Here is a 15,931-nt window from a genome sequence, read left to right as displayed (position 1 = left end):
CATTTTGAAAAAAAGAGAATGATTATAATATATGCACAAAGTTTGTTCAAATATACAAAAAGAGCAAGATCTAGCAGCCCATCCAAATAATCAGATTAGCTCTGCAGTGGAAAGGACAATTAAACTATTAGATGATAAACTGTAAAAACAGACAACAGAAGATTAAACATTATTTGGTTGCCTCTTGCTGATATATGCTTGCACAACAAAGCTATGAAAAATGAGGCAGGCATATTTCTTTTCATCTGTTCTCCAAAAGTGAAACATTCATTATTCTAAATGCCAAGTGAAGATTCTTGCATCATGATGATTTTTTAAAATCTGATCTCCCATAGTCAAGGAATAGGAATAGCTCCCTGGAGAATTAGCAGTTTGTATTATTTGTATGTAACTTCCTCCAAATTTTCTTGCATCAATAGTAGCACATATTCTTTTTCTGAAGGCAATGGAAGTATTGGCACTTGAAATCTTGCCATTGTTGACACAAGGCAACATAAATCTCATAATTTCGGGGAAGAGGAGTGCAAACAACAGGGAAGATTTTGTAGAGAGTATGGCATTCACTTTCAAATATTGTATATTCATTCAAAAAGCCTGAAGTAAAATCTTCTATCCTGAGTTTATGTTTCGTCCCTGGACAAGACTGATCTGCTTTCAGCTGTTTATGATTTAGGTACAATCTAAATGGACATTATTCTCAGATTGGGGACTGCTGCTCTAAAGTACAAAACTTTCCCTTCACCACCTATTTTAAGATTGTAAGCATATGTCCCAAACTGAATTTATGATTTCCTATCTATTAAAGGCTAGGTACTTGGTTTACCAAACTTAGTTAAAATGGCTGTAGTTTGTGTGTGCAGGATTGGGGTGACCTGGTAAACCATAGATTGAGCATGAGATATTTACTGATTATGCTATAACTGCAAAAAGAATCAGTCCAACATTGGACAGCATTAACCAAGATAAAGTGTTGAGATCACAAAATTGGCTGATAATTCTGTATTACCCTATAGCAGTCAGACTGCACCTGGAATATTAAGTTCAGTACAAGAAGGTTGCTGAAGATTTAGAAAGGAGAGAGAAAAACAGCCAAAATGGTGAAAGGCTTGGACTCAGACTTTTATGAAAAAAGGTTAAAAGAATTGGCTATCTTTAGGGCGGAAACAAGACTAAGGGGAGGTTTAACAGCACTGTCCCAATACTGAAATGTATAGTTCCATAGGAAAGACAGATTTACAGGTAGTTCTCTGTTATCAGTGGCAATTTGGACCAGCTTTCCAACTAACTTTGGTTGTCAGCTATGGTTGCAAATGGTGATCATGTGATTGCAGGATGCTACAATGTTATAATTGTGAGTCAGGTGCTAAGTTCCCAGCTCTCACTCACATGACTAAGGGGATGCTGCAAAGGCCAGAACTTCAACTCACTCAGTGCCATTGTACAAATGATCGCTGAACAAGTGGTCATTAAGTGAGGATCTCACTTAATGAGAACAACTTGTATTCTCAGTAGTACCTGAGGGTAGGACAAAAACCTATGGGAAGAAGCTTTACAAAGAAAGATCCAAAGACAAAGTAAGGAGAAATTTCAGTAGAACAACCTGTTTTCTGGAGCCATAAGTGCCTGCATCACTGGACTTTTTTATAAATAAAGTTGGGTAACCATTTGTCTAGGAGGCTCCAAGGATTCCTGATCTAGGTAGGGAATTGGACTAGAAGATTTCCAGGATCTCTTACAATATTCTAATACTTCAGAATATTGGTTTATCAGAGACAAAGAACGAATTGGTTGGATCAAGTGCATGTGTGCGTATGTATGTATGTATGTATGTATGTATGTATGTATGTATCTGTACACAGATTAGCAACCCTTGATTCTTTTTAGTCCTCATAAATGTTTAGAAATGATATAAATAGAGATCTACAGAATTAGCCTCACTTTGAACAAAACCTCCAGATGTAGCAATTAAGGCTAGAGGATCAGAGATCCAGATCAGATTCTGCTCTGTTATAACTAATTTAATGATACCTAACTGGATTTGTGAGGACTGAGGAGGGAGGCAAACGTTTTCATGGCAGAGATAGCAGTTACAAAAATATACTTCAGAGTCACTAAGTACCATGCCAATAGCTTGTTAACACATAGAAAGGATGACAGAAAGAAGCTACACAATTAAACCATCATAGGTATAAGAGTCATTTCTACAGTCTGACTGACAATTGGCAGTAACAATAAGCCACTGTTCTATATGGGTTCAATTTTATTTGCAATAAAATTCTTCTCTAGTCAGAAGCAGCTGCAGAGATAGGGCAAAAAAGGAAAATAGAGAAGAAAATAGCATTTTCCCAGAAAATGAGTAGACAGACAAACAAAAAAAAAGAATGAATATGTAAGAATGACTGTTAACCATTCCAACAAAAAGAACTGTTTCTTTATCATGTGAGTAAGGAACTGCTGGCCTTCTAGAATTTATTAGTAACATATTCATCAGCCCCAGCCAGTGAAAAGAGAAGGCTGCTATATTTCAGCAATATTTAGAAAAAACACAGTTCTCTACCTCTGGTTTACCATATTGCAAGCAGCATTCTTCTGTTGTAAGGCCATAGCATGGACCACACCAATGAATCCAAGTTATGTAGGCCTTAAAGCATACAGGGTCAGCCTACATATTATTATAAAGTAAGGAGGCCAGTTTCTTCCAAATTGAAGTGCTAAATAAATATTTATTTTAATAAAAATTGACATCTGATTTTGTTTGATATAACAACTTTGGTAAAAATGGATTTCTAGATGAGGTTTTGTTCTGTTTCTGTTTTATTTTACTCATCTGCTTTGGTATGCTTTCATTTCCTAACTCATTCATAACTGCCAGATTTTCAGTAAATATTATTCCAGAGTTATCAGTTCAGAGGAGCCTGTTATTTCCTGAAAGGCCCACCGAATCTTGAGTATGCTCAGAGAAAGGAAATGTAAATACACCTCTGTTGTTTGAAAGTTACATAAGCAACTATTCATACTATAGCTTTCAGCCATAACTGCTTTGCCCAGAGTGCCAATAACTACCAATAACACTTCTTTTTGTCTGCCATAGTTGCAAATCATTTAGTTAATTGGATGCCATTAATTTGGTTTAGATCCTGGTAATTGCACAAATATTCTCCATTAGCTATGGATGAATGCAATCCCACCACCACCAAAAAATCTAAACAGATTGGTTGAATTGATATCCAGCAATGCCTTCCTTCTCAAAAAGGAAAGAAATATAAAAAAGCTGAGGGCAATGGGATAAAACTATCTGTTTTGTCCTCCAAAACCTCACACTCATACACATATTGTATAAAATCAGAGAAAGGTTGCCTACACAGCTTCCTTAATTTTTTTTTCTATCTCTTTTAAAGTACCTATCTTCTGAATCATGTGACCAGAATGGAAAAGGGAAGAGTGTTAAGAATGGAGGAATTGACAACATTCCTATCACTGCCTAGGATGAATTGATAGGGTTTTCTTGACTTTTTTTCTGCATAGTTCCTAGATGAATCCAGCCCATTTCCAAACTTTCTTCTAGTTTCTCCCCAAAGAAATTTTAGTCCCAACCTATCAATTATTTTTTAAAAATATTGTGCTTATGGGCAGTGTTGATTCCATTTACACAATTCCTTTCCAGCATTCTATTCAACAGTAAGAATCAAAAGTCTGTACAGATCTCAGGTTCTCCTTCTACCATAGTCTGAAGGAATTCATTTTTGTGAAATTGAATAGATTCCAGTATTTCACTAATTTATAATATAATTTATCTGGTTTGCCTTAATATATTACGTGAACCCGGCCACTTGATTTGCGAAGTATGGTTTATGGCTTAGTGCTATATTGACTTATCTGACAAACTGTGGTTAATGAACCAGATGACTGTATAATATATCAATGAGATTACAAATTTCTCATTTTCAATCTAGTCTTACCCACCTTCTAGCTAAATTAGGAAAGGAGAAACTTATACAGTAAAGTTCCATAATTTCATTCAAAGTAATTAGGTTTGCATGAAACATTTTTTTCAAACCAATGTCCTCAAGTTATGATTTGGTTTAATGTTCAAAACTGTACCAAAGATTCAGGAAATTAATACATTTTAATATATACATCCATGTATATATTGTAATGTAAGAAATGTAAGAAACGAATAGGGATGGGTGAGAAATTAATTATGTCTAAACGTTTTTATGTATTTCTCCATTTTAGCAATTTCCTATAGTACAGGTGAATTTGAATATTGTTTCAGGCACAAATTCACACTATTCAGAAATCTGTGATCCAGTTTACAATACAAACAAAAGTACATACAATTGCATACATGAAAATACTGTGTGCAAAAATGTGTGTAAGTCACACAAGACTGTATTATAGTAGAGGAATTAATTTTGTAATTCAAGTGAAAGAATAACTTTTAATATCATACCTGTAGATGCATTTAGTGAAGCATAATTAATTGAGAATCCCTCAGATGCAATGTTGCGATTTGTCACAAAATGCAAAGTTACAATGTTGCCACTACTAGTAATAGATGGTGGAATGGACCTACCACAGTACCTGTATCAAATCAATAATAACAAGGACATGTTTAATTTATTTTCTTGTGCTCATATATTTCAAATTCAGCATTTACAGGGCAGGAGCTTGATCTAGTCAACAAGATGAATGGTTTCAGGAGCAGCATCCCTGATATCAAACATTGCTCAATGGAGAAGATACATTGGAAACCATATATTCTTGTGCAGAGTATCTTGTATTTGTTGGGCAGTGCTGAGTGTCAGATTTTAATGATTATAGCCTAGACAACAGATTTCCTAATATTTTGCTAGCAATTGAATGATTCTTATCTTTATAGGCAGGTAACCTGACTTCTAACTGATCTTTAGCCAAACTAGTTTCTGATTAGTACAAATTGGTGAGAGCTGGTTCAAACAGAAATAGATACACTGAAATTCAGCACTGCCCACCATATATTTTTCTTCAAGGGAAAAAAAAAGTTTCCCCTGTTGCATACCTTCTTTAATAATGGGCATCAAAACTTTAATTATATGGAGGCAGTGCATGATATGGTGGACTTTTAAAGCTTTGAAATGCAACAAATTATAAAGATAACTTCAAACCAGGAACAGTACACCTTATTATGATAAAGTCTTAGAGCTACCTATACAAATGAAATCCCACAAAACTCAATAGGATTTAGGTCTAATTAAATGTATTTAAAAATGCAGACCAGCATAAATAGACAGATAGACCAACGGTCAGACAACTTACCGCCCTATTTTTGTCATGGTGCTGTTGTCATAGATGTCAAGATAATCTCTGTTGCAATTGTAATCAAATTCCAAGGAAAAATAAGTGAAGGTCAGATGTATTAAATATCCCGGTTGCACTGTTATAGTCCACAAGCATCTGACACCATGTGGGTAAATGTTGAGATAGCCAGGGCTTGCAAGAATCCCATTAGGCTCTGTGAGAATCCCTCCGCATGCTATAGCATATGGAAAGAAAGTCCCCATCATATTATGAGAAAGGATATAACAATGGAACTACAAAAGCTTTTCATAGATCTAGGTTGACTATAGCACTTTTATCTATCCTCATCTTAAATTATGCATCCTTATCTTTATCTAAACTCAGTGGGAGTTACTGGTAACTAAATATGCATAGCATTACATAAGAAATGTAATTAATGCATATTAATTTATAGTCTTATAATATTGGCTCATGTGGTTGATGAAATAAAAGCTCCAGATGACACAATCAAAGATGAAGAATGTGAAATCTGCAATGCATCAGATTCTCTCACCCAGCATTAAATACATGTACATTTAATTTATATGCTTTACTACATTTTGCTTAATAATTGAGAAACCAAAAGGAAGGGAGAGTTGGCAAGCGACCAGAATTTACCTATATCAAAAGGTTTGTATTCAGCCATGAAACCAAGATTTGTAGTAGATGAAGCTCTGAATTTTATATAAAGTGAGTTATGACTTGAAAGAATCATTGGTGGTATTGTTGTCCCACAGTATTTTCCCAAAGAAGGAGAATTTGCATTGCCGCCATTTCTAATCTGCAAAAGAAAAAAGTTCAATCCTGTGAAAATACCTATAAGCTAAACACATAATACAGAGAGTCATTCAAGTCAAGACTTTGGATAGGGAAAGAAAATTGTCCTCTATTCTGTTTTAGATTACTTTTGTCCAATTTCCCTATCACTTTTTAAAGACATTTTTGAAAATTAATTATCATTTTTACTCACCTTTCTATATAAGAAAAGTTTTCTCACACAGAATAGGCAAGTGACCATATAGGCATTTTGATAAAATTGGCTTAGTGGAACCATTTGTGCAATCATTTTCTTAAGAGTGGAGGTTTGTTCTCAGAGCTTGTGAGCTGGTTTCTGAATATTTCGTTACCAGGCTAGGTAATCTGTTAATCTTCCATCCCCTAAATTCTGCTGAAGATATTACCTAGCCTGGTAATGAAACGTTCAGAAACCAACCCACAAACTCAGAGAGTGAACCTCAATCCTCATCCTACAGTCGAGCTACAGATATTCGCCATTATCATAAATCATTTTCTTGTAATACAAATATCCTAATGCAGGGGTGTCAAACTGCCAGTCTGTGGGCCGGAGGCATCAAGCAGAAGCCGCGCCCATCCCATTGCCGGCAATGGCAAAACTGTCCTGATACATTGCGTGATGTCACATGACGTCGCGAGTTTGACATGTCTGTCCTAATGTGCTATTGAGCAAGGTTCAACTTTGGTGACTTCAGCATTGACAATGCTAATGATCTTAATCCATCTAAGTAGTAACTTGGTTGTTCTTAGTTCTCCCAGTGATAATTTTCTGTTTAATCCCATCCATCCACTTTGTCTTTTCCTTCTTTTATTTTCTTCGGTCTTGCCAAGCATAATTAAACATCACGTGGCAAAAATAGATGCAATTCTGCTTGCCAATCATTTCCCAAAAAGTCAATCTTTAATGGAACCAAGATCAAATGATGGCTCCTTTTGCAGTCTTAATATTTTTAGTAACGATACCCAGGTACAAAATGTGTAGGCAAGTATTTTATTTCTCTAACTTGTACAATGTATAATTTTAACTTTTCTGAACTTTGCATCATAGAAATATCCTTATTCTTCATGATTCTGTTTGTTTTTCCTTGACTTCCACTCGAAAATGAATCTTCCCTTACTTTCTTTAGCACACTGTCGGTCTTTAACTGTTTTTTGAGCCCAATATAACAGAACTATCTACAGCTTCATAGTCAAGTGTAAGTTCACTAATAATGCAGGTAGGCATTATAATTATCTTCTGAATATTTATTACTAATCCTGTTCTTTGTTTTTCATTTTCTACTTTCAAAACAAATGCTTCTAATCTCCCATATTTCAGTTTAACCAAGCATTGTCAATCTACATATCTCCAAATGCTAATGTTTCAATCTCCTGTCCTCTCTTCTGTCAAGTGCCAGGGAAATTAGGAGATTCAGGCAATTCAAATGAGTATAAAGATTTATTATAAGGTTAAACTCTCTACAAGAATCTGATCAACTAAAGGACAAGAGATCAGATTTCTTGTAGGGCCAAGTCCTCATGAATTACAACACATTTGATCCCTCCCTTAGGCTCAGCCTAGCATCTCCCACATCTTCTCTTCCCCTTAATCCCGATTTCTATTCTGAAGCACTCTGTTTTTCTTTCAATTCAATTCCTGTCATCATTTCTGTTTCACTGTAAAGATTCCTTAAAAGAATAATCTTGATACTTTAGGACACCTAGAATATTATTAGCTTTAATATGTTCCACATTCTGGCATCATGCAGGAAAAGGTCTTGCTCAATCAATAAAGCAAAGGTTTATTGTTTTATTGCTCCTTATCTTTGCTTGCAGTCTCTATTAGCCATCTGAGGTTATCTGTCCGATTCCATGTTCTCCTGCCTTATCTGAAACTTGTCTGTTCCTTGGCTGTATTCTACTTTGTAAGATCTAGCGTGATATATTGTAAAAACAACATAGATGTTTTATTCTACATATTATTTTGAAAAGTGCAAATTCCCATACTTCTTGTTTTATTATAAAGTATTTAAGTAATTCTACCTCATCAGCTATGACACCATTGTCTAAAATTATTACCAAAAACAATTCTTGTAATTGCTTATTAGACTGATAGTCTACCGTATACAGTTTACAATAATGTATAATCCCACATTGCCTTTCAGTTCTAAGTAGGTATTCTCAAAGTATGAATCCCACCAATTTCTGTGCAAGCAAATATTTTAGAATTATGAGATCAATCTAACCTTGATAAAAATTACATAGGATATATATTAGAGTTTCTGCATATTTCAATTTTTCAAGCCAAGCATTACATTTGATCTTTGAGTCAAGGATCAAAATGACAAAAAACAAAATTGATTATTTTAAATTTCATTAAAATTAAGTTAACTAAATAGAGTTTATTTTTTCCCTTTCTGTCATGATAAACATTGTATTTCATTGGTAACTTTTGGAGATTTCGGATTCTTATGGCATATAAATTAAATGGGAGTAATTTTTTGAAGGGATACTGCTGGTCATATCCATGGCCTTTGAAATGTTTGGTTTTCATTTCCTTTTAAAAAAATTACCTCTACATAATCTGAATTGCAAGTAGTAACATTATAGATACGAAAATCAGTGAAATTAAGAATCACAATATTGTCTTCAGGTTCAGTTATGATCCATTCACATATATGGCCCTTTGGCAATGATCTGGTAAAGTAGGGAGATCTGATGATCCCTTCACCGGACAAGGGTCCTCCACAAGCTGCCAAAAGAAATGGAGAATTAGTTTAGAAATGAATATTGACAAACATTTTATAGAATGTTGACTGATATGGATATGATTATTTATTCCATATTCACTAGTACATTTATAGATTGTTTTTCAGTTATCATTTAACATTACAAGTTAGACCTGTGTAAAAAATTGAAAAGCTATTTCTATTTGATAAAAATCTGAAGCAAAAATCACAGCTTGCAGAGGGAACCCACTTCAAAGCAATGAATTAGGTCAGGTACTACAAAGAGCTTCACTGATTCAAGAATCATCTTGCTATTTGAGAGGTTATTACAGACAATATATCATTTTGATATGATAACAATAAGATGGGGTCACTGAAATTTAGAAGTGTTATTTAAATTACGCAATGACTAATTGCAAGCTTCTTCTATGCCTCTCTTGCTTACAATGGAACTCCAATATTTCACCTACCATGTTTCCCCGAAAATAAGACCTGGTCTTTTTTTTTTTTTTTTTTGCCCCTCCAAAAGTGGAACCAGGTTTTATTTGTGGCGGTATGTCTTTTCTACTCATCTCTGGCACTGACAGCCCTGCCCGCTGGCCCACTTCTTCTGTGGCCGAAGGAGCAGTTTCATTCTGCAGTTGAGAAGGAAGCTCTGGCCTGCATTTTGCAGTCAAAGGCCTTTCCGGAAGGCCTTTGCAGCCGAGCTTCAATCCATAGCTGAATTCTCGACTGCAGAGGTCTTGCAGAACTGAGCTATGGATTGAATTGTAGTGGCCTTCCGGAAAAACCTCTGACTGCGAAATGCATGCCTGGGGATGCCACAGAAGAAGTGGGCCAGCAAGGAAAGGCCTGGCTGCAAGGTAAGTGGGTGTGGGGCATGTGGAGCAATTCCACATCCTCCGCCCCCGCCCTAGCTTGATTTTTAGGTGTGTGCCTTGCCCCAAAATTAGGGTTTATTTTTTGGGATGGGGCTTATATTAGGCCCACCCCCCAAAAAACCAAGCTAGGGCTTATTTTCAGGGTAGGTCTTATTTTCGGGAAAACGTGGTATGCATGAAGTCATTTACTTCATGAAATAAATTTAATCTGCTCTAATTCTACTTTTTCCACTACTTCTAAGCACTAAAGACCAGTTATGGTGCACATACCCTTACCCTCTGTCCCACATTTAACTATAAGAGAACTAAAGCATAAGTGGAGCTGGATTGGTCTATGAAATGACCAATCCAGCTCCACTGGCTGATTTTTTTAAAAAAGTGCTTACTTTTTGAACAATATCCAAGTTCGAGCAGCTGTATTTATAAGGGAGAATTTGGAACTTAATCAGAATAATTTATCTACAGGTTTTGTGCTGCTTGAAGGCCACTGTTGCAGCTTTTCCTCATCTCTGCTATTGTCTACTTAAAATTGAGGAAAGTGGGATTAATGAAAAAAAGTGTTGCAGTCAGATCTTTAGAGGAATCTGACTGAAATATGGCAAGATTTTGTCCTCTAAAATATCTGCTATTATGAACAGTAAAACAACATATTATAAGGCTAAACTGTTTTAAGACAGCAATGGATGAGAGTGAAAGAAAATGATGTCACCTTCTCTAAGATCATCAAGGTTTCCATTTTTGGTCCATTTACAATAGTGTGCAGAATTTACACCATAGTCTGACCATGAAGTCAATGGATACCACAGAACTTTATGAAAGTTGGTACCTTACCTTAAGTTGGTTGTTTCACTTACCAGCTTCATAAGTGGCCCTGAAATTAGAAGTATTAACTGAAATATCAGATTTGAACTTGATCCAGAGACTGTTTTGATTGGAAGTGATTGCAGAAGGAAGCATACTTCCACAGAACTTGTTGATTATGGGAGCCATCACAGTGTCTCCATCTCGGATCTAATCCATAAAAAGAAAAGCTTAATCATCTCAATTATCTGATCAATTTGATATATATGCCAGATAGTTGTCTCAATGAAATATTAAGAGAAGAAATAGTAAGGTATTTAGGAAATGCCAGAACATGCCAATAACATGAAAATTATTGGAATGCTTAATTTACCATTGCTCCATATTTTCCGTGCTGGCTTTTCAAAATTTTGAATCAATTTTTACACTCCTTTTGTACTTCACTTGTTTGTGGAAATTTAGTGGAAATATTAACAAAATTTACAAAGCTTTCTGTATAGAAATATTTCGAGTATCTGCTTTCTGGGGAGAATGTAATATATATGCAGCTTAAGAACAGTAAATATATAGATGTCACTTTAAGCTCATTTTAGAATCTCCAGCTTGTTTCTATTTTATTTTAAATATGCTGAAGTCTGTTTATTTAGGAAAGCATTTACTTCTTTTAAAAAATTAATCCTTATATTAGTAATAGAACAGAAATATAATAGAATAACTTTATTGTAACTATAACTGTACACTAATCAGCATACATTAAAATGAAATTCCATTGCATACAGCTCTCAAAGGGTCACCACCTCCAATATATACTATATAAATATGACCATAATAAATACAGAATTGTGCATATACCCACATATATTATATGACACAGAGAAACAACACAGGTTTAACATAATTAAACCTATACAGGAAATACATATTATATGAGATGATGCTACTTTCTAAATTCAAAACCTTTAGAGTAGTACCATACATTATTAATTAAAATAATTGATTCTCACATTTCTGAAAACCTACAGGAATGTCTGCAGGGAGGGAGGAAATAAAAAAATACAAAATAGTGGCCATAACCATATGATCAAAACCCTATGATGCGACCATCAGCCTGAGTTTTTTTTTTAACCTGAAGCAGACACTTCTGCCTGGTTCCTTTATTTCACTGCACTGCAATTTACTCAATTTATCACCACTTTCTGGAACAGTTACATCATCTGCATTCATGACAAAGGCATTGGCAAATATAACCACTTAGCACAGCTGATAAGTACTACATCCAGAAACACGTACAAATAATGTATCATCTAATCAATAATGTGTTTTTGGGGGGAAACTCTGATGAGTTTGGATGTTCATTTAATGAAAAGTAATGCACCCACTGTTGTTATTGCTAACAGCAAATTATCAGTATTTTCCAATAGTTATTCCCTGATAATGGGTTTACATTAGAGTACAGATAATACAATTTTAGGGTCAGAAATCTCAAGCACTGTTATTGTTTCAAAGGTCAAAACATCTACTCATGCCAAAATAGCCAGTTGCCTATTTGATCCTAGATACTTTAGCACTTCTGAGAGAGCAATACTGCACCATTTCTCTGAGTGCCCATGAAAAATTTATAACGTTTCAAGATGTGTGGCCTTGGTAACTCTTCTCAGGGGTATCCTACAGTTACCACGTTTGAAAGTCTAATGACTTTCAGGATCCTTGCAAGGAAGGGCACTATTTCCCATTCTCCCCATCCAAGTTTCTATGTTTCCAAAGAGCAAAAATATTGAATTGCTAAGTGTTTATATAGCTTTCCATACTCATAGTCCTCAGCAGGGTAGATGTGCGGAGGTTCAGAGGGGGTGAAAGGAACCTGCAGAAGAGAAACAGATTCAACCAGGCAAACGTACAATCTCTGGAACTAATACTCAAGACAAAGGAAATGCCTTGCTAAATTAAACCTATTGTTCTTAATTAAAATGGATTTTGCTTTATTCCATCTGGCTTAGTGTATGTTACTATGATTTTGCCAACAACTAGAGAAGAAAATTATGAATCCAAATAAATGTTCCTGTTTTCATTTTACATCACATTTCTGTCTGATTTTGGAAAAGAATTCTACTTATGAAAGAAGGAAAGAAGAAATAATGCTATATATTCTAATATTTCCTGTTTAGATTAGCTCACATTAATCTTTTTCAACGTTTCTCACAAAGCATGTTTAAATAACGATAACCAAGGACATTTCCTTCTCATTAGTGTTTCAACTCACAAAGTGTATGAAACCAATTTGCTGACTCAAAATGCACAGAATACAAAAAGTACAAAAAAGATCATAGACTTTGTGACCCATCTTCAGAGCTACTGAGAGTTGTGAAGTAATAAAACCCCCTTACGCCCACTCCATATGTAAAAGAAATAAAATATTTTAGTAGAACTTTGCATCATGTATTTGTGTGTGTTTGTATGGTGCTTTGCCAAGTACAAGTAAAAGCATGGAAATATTCAGGGAGAAAACAAGGAGTAACATATGGCCTGAATCAGAAAGTAGGCAAGAGCTCTTTGGAAAGACAGATGTTCTAAAATTCTGCAGAATCAGAACAATTCAAAAGGAAGAACAGCATTTACAGCTGTTTCAAAAAATCTGAAGCAGAACTTGAACTAAATCAATTCTAATCACAGAAACTGAAGTTGTCATGAGATCAGTCAAGGGCCAAAGTAGGATGAAGCATTGAGATGCAAATAACCTGAACCAAATATAGATTTGCAGTAGTTTCAATAAAATTCAAGCACTTTTCTTTAAAGGCCTGACCTCAAGATCTTTTGAGGAACCCAAATGGAAAATAGTAATGCAGATAGTCCTTGACTTACGACCACCATGGAACCCAAAATTTCTGTTGCTAAGCAAGACAGTGTTAAGTGAGTTTTGCATCAATTTATGACCTTTCTTGCCATATATTACTGCAGTAGTTAAGTTAGCAGAACAGTTGTTAAATGAATCTGGCTTCCCCATTGACTCTGCTTGTCAGAAGGTCACAAAATATGATCACATGACAGTTCAACCATCATAAATATATGCCATGTGTCAAGTGTCCAAATTTTGATCGCATGACCATGGGGATGCTGCAATGGTCATAAATGTGAAAAATGGTCATGTCACTTTCTTCAGTGCTGTTGTAACTTCGAATGGTCCCTACTTACAACAAATGATTGCAAGTTGAATACTATCTGTGTTTCCTTTACATTGCATCCTGTAATAAGATATTTCTTCTCTATATTTTTTCACTGAACTCCTAATACATAGAATTGTGCAGGAATTGCTATTGCATTTTGTTAAATTTTATTGTCTGTAATAAAAAATATTCATCCATCTGTCAAATAAAGAAATTAGGTCCCTTTAAGCCCTAGGCAATTGCCTTTAATGACCTCACCAAGATCATATGATAACTTTCTACAATTAGCTAAAGGAAAACTGTTATATGTTTATGTTATATGCACAGCAGTTAGAGTGCAGTACTGCAGGCCACTTTAGCTGACTGTGTTCAGCAGGTCAGCGGTTCAAATCTCACCGGCTCAAGGTTGACTCAGCCTTCCATCCTTCCGAGGTAGGTAAAATGAGGACCCAGATTGTTGGGGGCAATGTAAATATATATATACATTGCTTACTGGTGTACACCACTTATAGAGTGCTTGCACTTAAAGCGGTATATAAGTCTCATAAAATAAAATAAAATAAAAATAAATATGTTTCTTTTTAAAGAATATTTTAAAATAGCTGATCACATTCATTGTAAACTTCATTGTAAATTTCAATTTCTCCCCTCAGGACACCGCTATAGAGCATGGCATGCCAAAATAACCAGACATAAAGATAGTTTTTTTCCTCCGTGCCACCACTTTGCTGAACACTTCATTCCCACAGCACTGTCTTATTTTTCATATTTTCTCATCTTCTCATCTTTCTTACTATCTTCTCCTATTTGTTTCTTATGATTTATCAATTTTTTTTTGTAATTTATGATTAATGATTGTAATTATAATTTATAATCTATGATATATTACTTGCTGTTATTATATATACACTGTGAGCTTATACACCAGATACAAATATCTTATGTGTCCAATGACACTTGGTCAATAAAGAATTCTATTCTATTCTATTCTATTAACAAAACTAGATCTCATCATGATGCAATTTAGATTAACATTATGATTTATGAGACTTTTCCACTTAGACTGTAACTCAGATGAGATTATCTTGTCTGCTTACCAATATTTGAAAGAAATTGAGAAATTGTTTTGTTATGGTTCTTCCCATATTTTGTAACTCTTTGGGAAGGAAAGCCTTTGTTTTGTAAGATGATGTAAAGTATAAATGCACTGTTATTGCTTCAAACTGGTTATTTTAAACTGGGTTAATCTTGAATCTAGGTTGGTTTTCAAAAATTGTAAGTTTATAAATTCATTAGTATTATATCATGTTTTTATCATATCGGTTTTACATTTGAAGCACTACTGGAAGGAAAAATAAGATGTAGATTTGATTAATAATTGTAATATGCAAATAAACAGTGATCAGGAACAGTAAAATGTTTAACAAAGTTTGAGTTGGAAATCTGCATAAAAGAACTTTAAAAACAAATACACATCTAATAATTAATAAAATTAATGTTAGCAGGCTTGAAACTCAGCATTAAGAAAACCAAGATCATGGCATCCGGCCCTCTCAATTCCTGGCAAATAGATGGGGAAGAAATGGAGGTAGTGACAGATTTTATCTTCCTGGGCTCGAAGATCACCACAGATGGGGACTGCAGTCAAGCAATTTGCTCCTGGGGAGGAAAGCTGTGGCAAATCTAGACAGCATACTAAAAAGCAGAGACATCACTCTGCCAACAAAAGTGTGTATAGTCAAGGCCATGGTTTTCCTAGTTGCAATGTATGGCTGTGAAAGTTGGACCATAAGAAAGGCTGAGCGCAAAAGAATTGAGGCCTTTGAACTATGGTGCTGGAGAAGACTCCTGCGAGTCCCCTGGACTGCAAGGCGATCAAACCAGTCAGTCCTAGAGGAGATCAACCCTGACTGCTCTTTAGAAGGCCAGATCCTGAAGTTGAAACTCAAGTACTTTAGCCACCTAATGAGAAGGAAGGACTCACTGGAGAAGAGCCTAATGCTGGGAAAGATTGAGGGCAATAGAAGAAGGGGACAACAGAGAATGAGGTGGCTGGATGGAATCACTGAAGCAGTAGGCATGAGCTTAAATGGACTCCAGAAGATGGTAGAAGACAGGAAGGCCTGGAAGAATGTTGTCCATGGGGTCGCGCTGGGTCAGACATGACTTCACAACTAACAACAACAACGTTAGCCAGATTGACTGTATTTAGTATCAAGTGATTTTTATTTAAAATTGAAATTCACATTGGAATAACATAACTTCA

General features: G+C 35.2%; 1 protein-coding gene across 4 annotated transcripts in view; it reads right to left on the bottom strand.

Moving 5' to 3' along the window:
* Nucleotides 1–15,931, bottom strand: part of LOC120302794 (tRNA (cytosine(38)-C(5))-methyltransferase-like) — a 231,552-nt gene that overhangs the window by 153,349 nt on the left and 62,272 nt on the right. For all 4 annotated transcript variants that reach the window (XR_005555217.1, XM_039331729.1, XM_039331730.1 and 1 more), the window contains exons 19-23: nucleotides 10,558–10,714; nucleotides 8,667–8,845; nucleotides 5,938–6,100; nucleotides 5,299–5,515; nucleotides 4,454–4,584 (exon numbers count right to left, since the gene is read on the bottom strand). Coding sequence is in view for 3 of the 4 variants with exons in the window: in XM_039331729.1 (XP_039187663.1) it covers nucleotides 4,454–4,584; nucleotides 5,299–5,515; nucleotides 5,938–6,100; nucleotides 8,667–8,845; nucleotides 10,558–10,714 (847 nt within the window). In the remaining variant the exon portion in view is untranslated. The remainder of the gene's footprint in view (nucleotides 1–4,453; nucleotides 4,585–5,298; nucleotides 5,516–5,937; nucleotides 6,101–8,666; nucleotides 8,846–10,557; nucleotides 10,715–15,931) is intronic.

This window comes from Crotalus tigris, unplaced genomic scaffold (assembly GCF_016545835.1).
Source record: "Crotalus tigris isolate CLP2741 ecotype Arizona unplaced genomic scaffold, ASM1654583v1 scf7180000024437.13266115, whole genome shotgun sequence".
Taxonomy (NCBI): Eukaryota; Metazoa; Chordata; class Lepidosauria; order Squamata; family Viperidae; genus Crotalus; species Crotalus tigris.
Note: the sequence above shows the minus strand (reverse complement) of the source record. Positions and strands in the feature narration are given on the sequence as shown.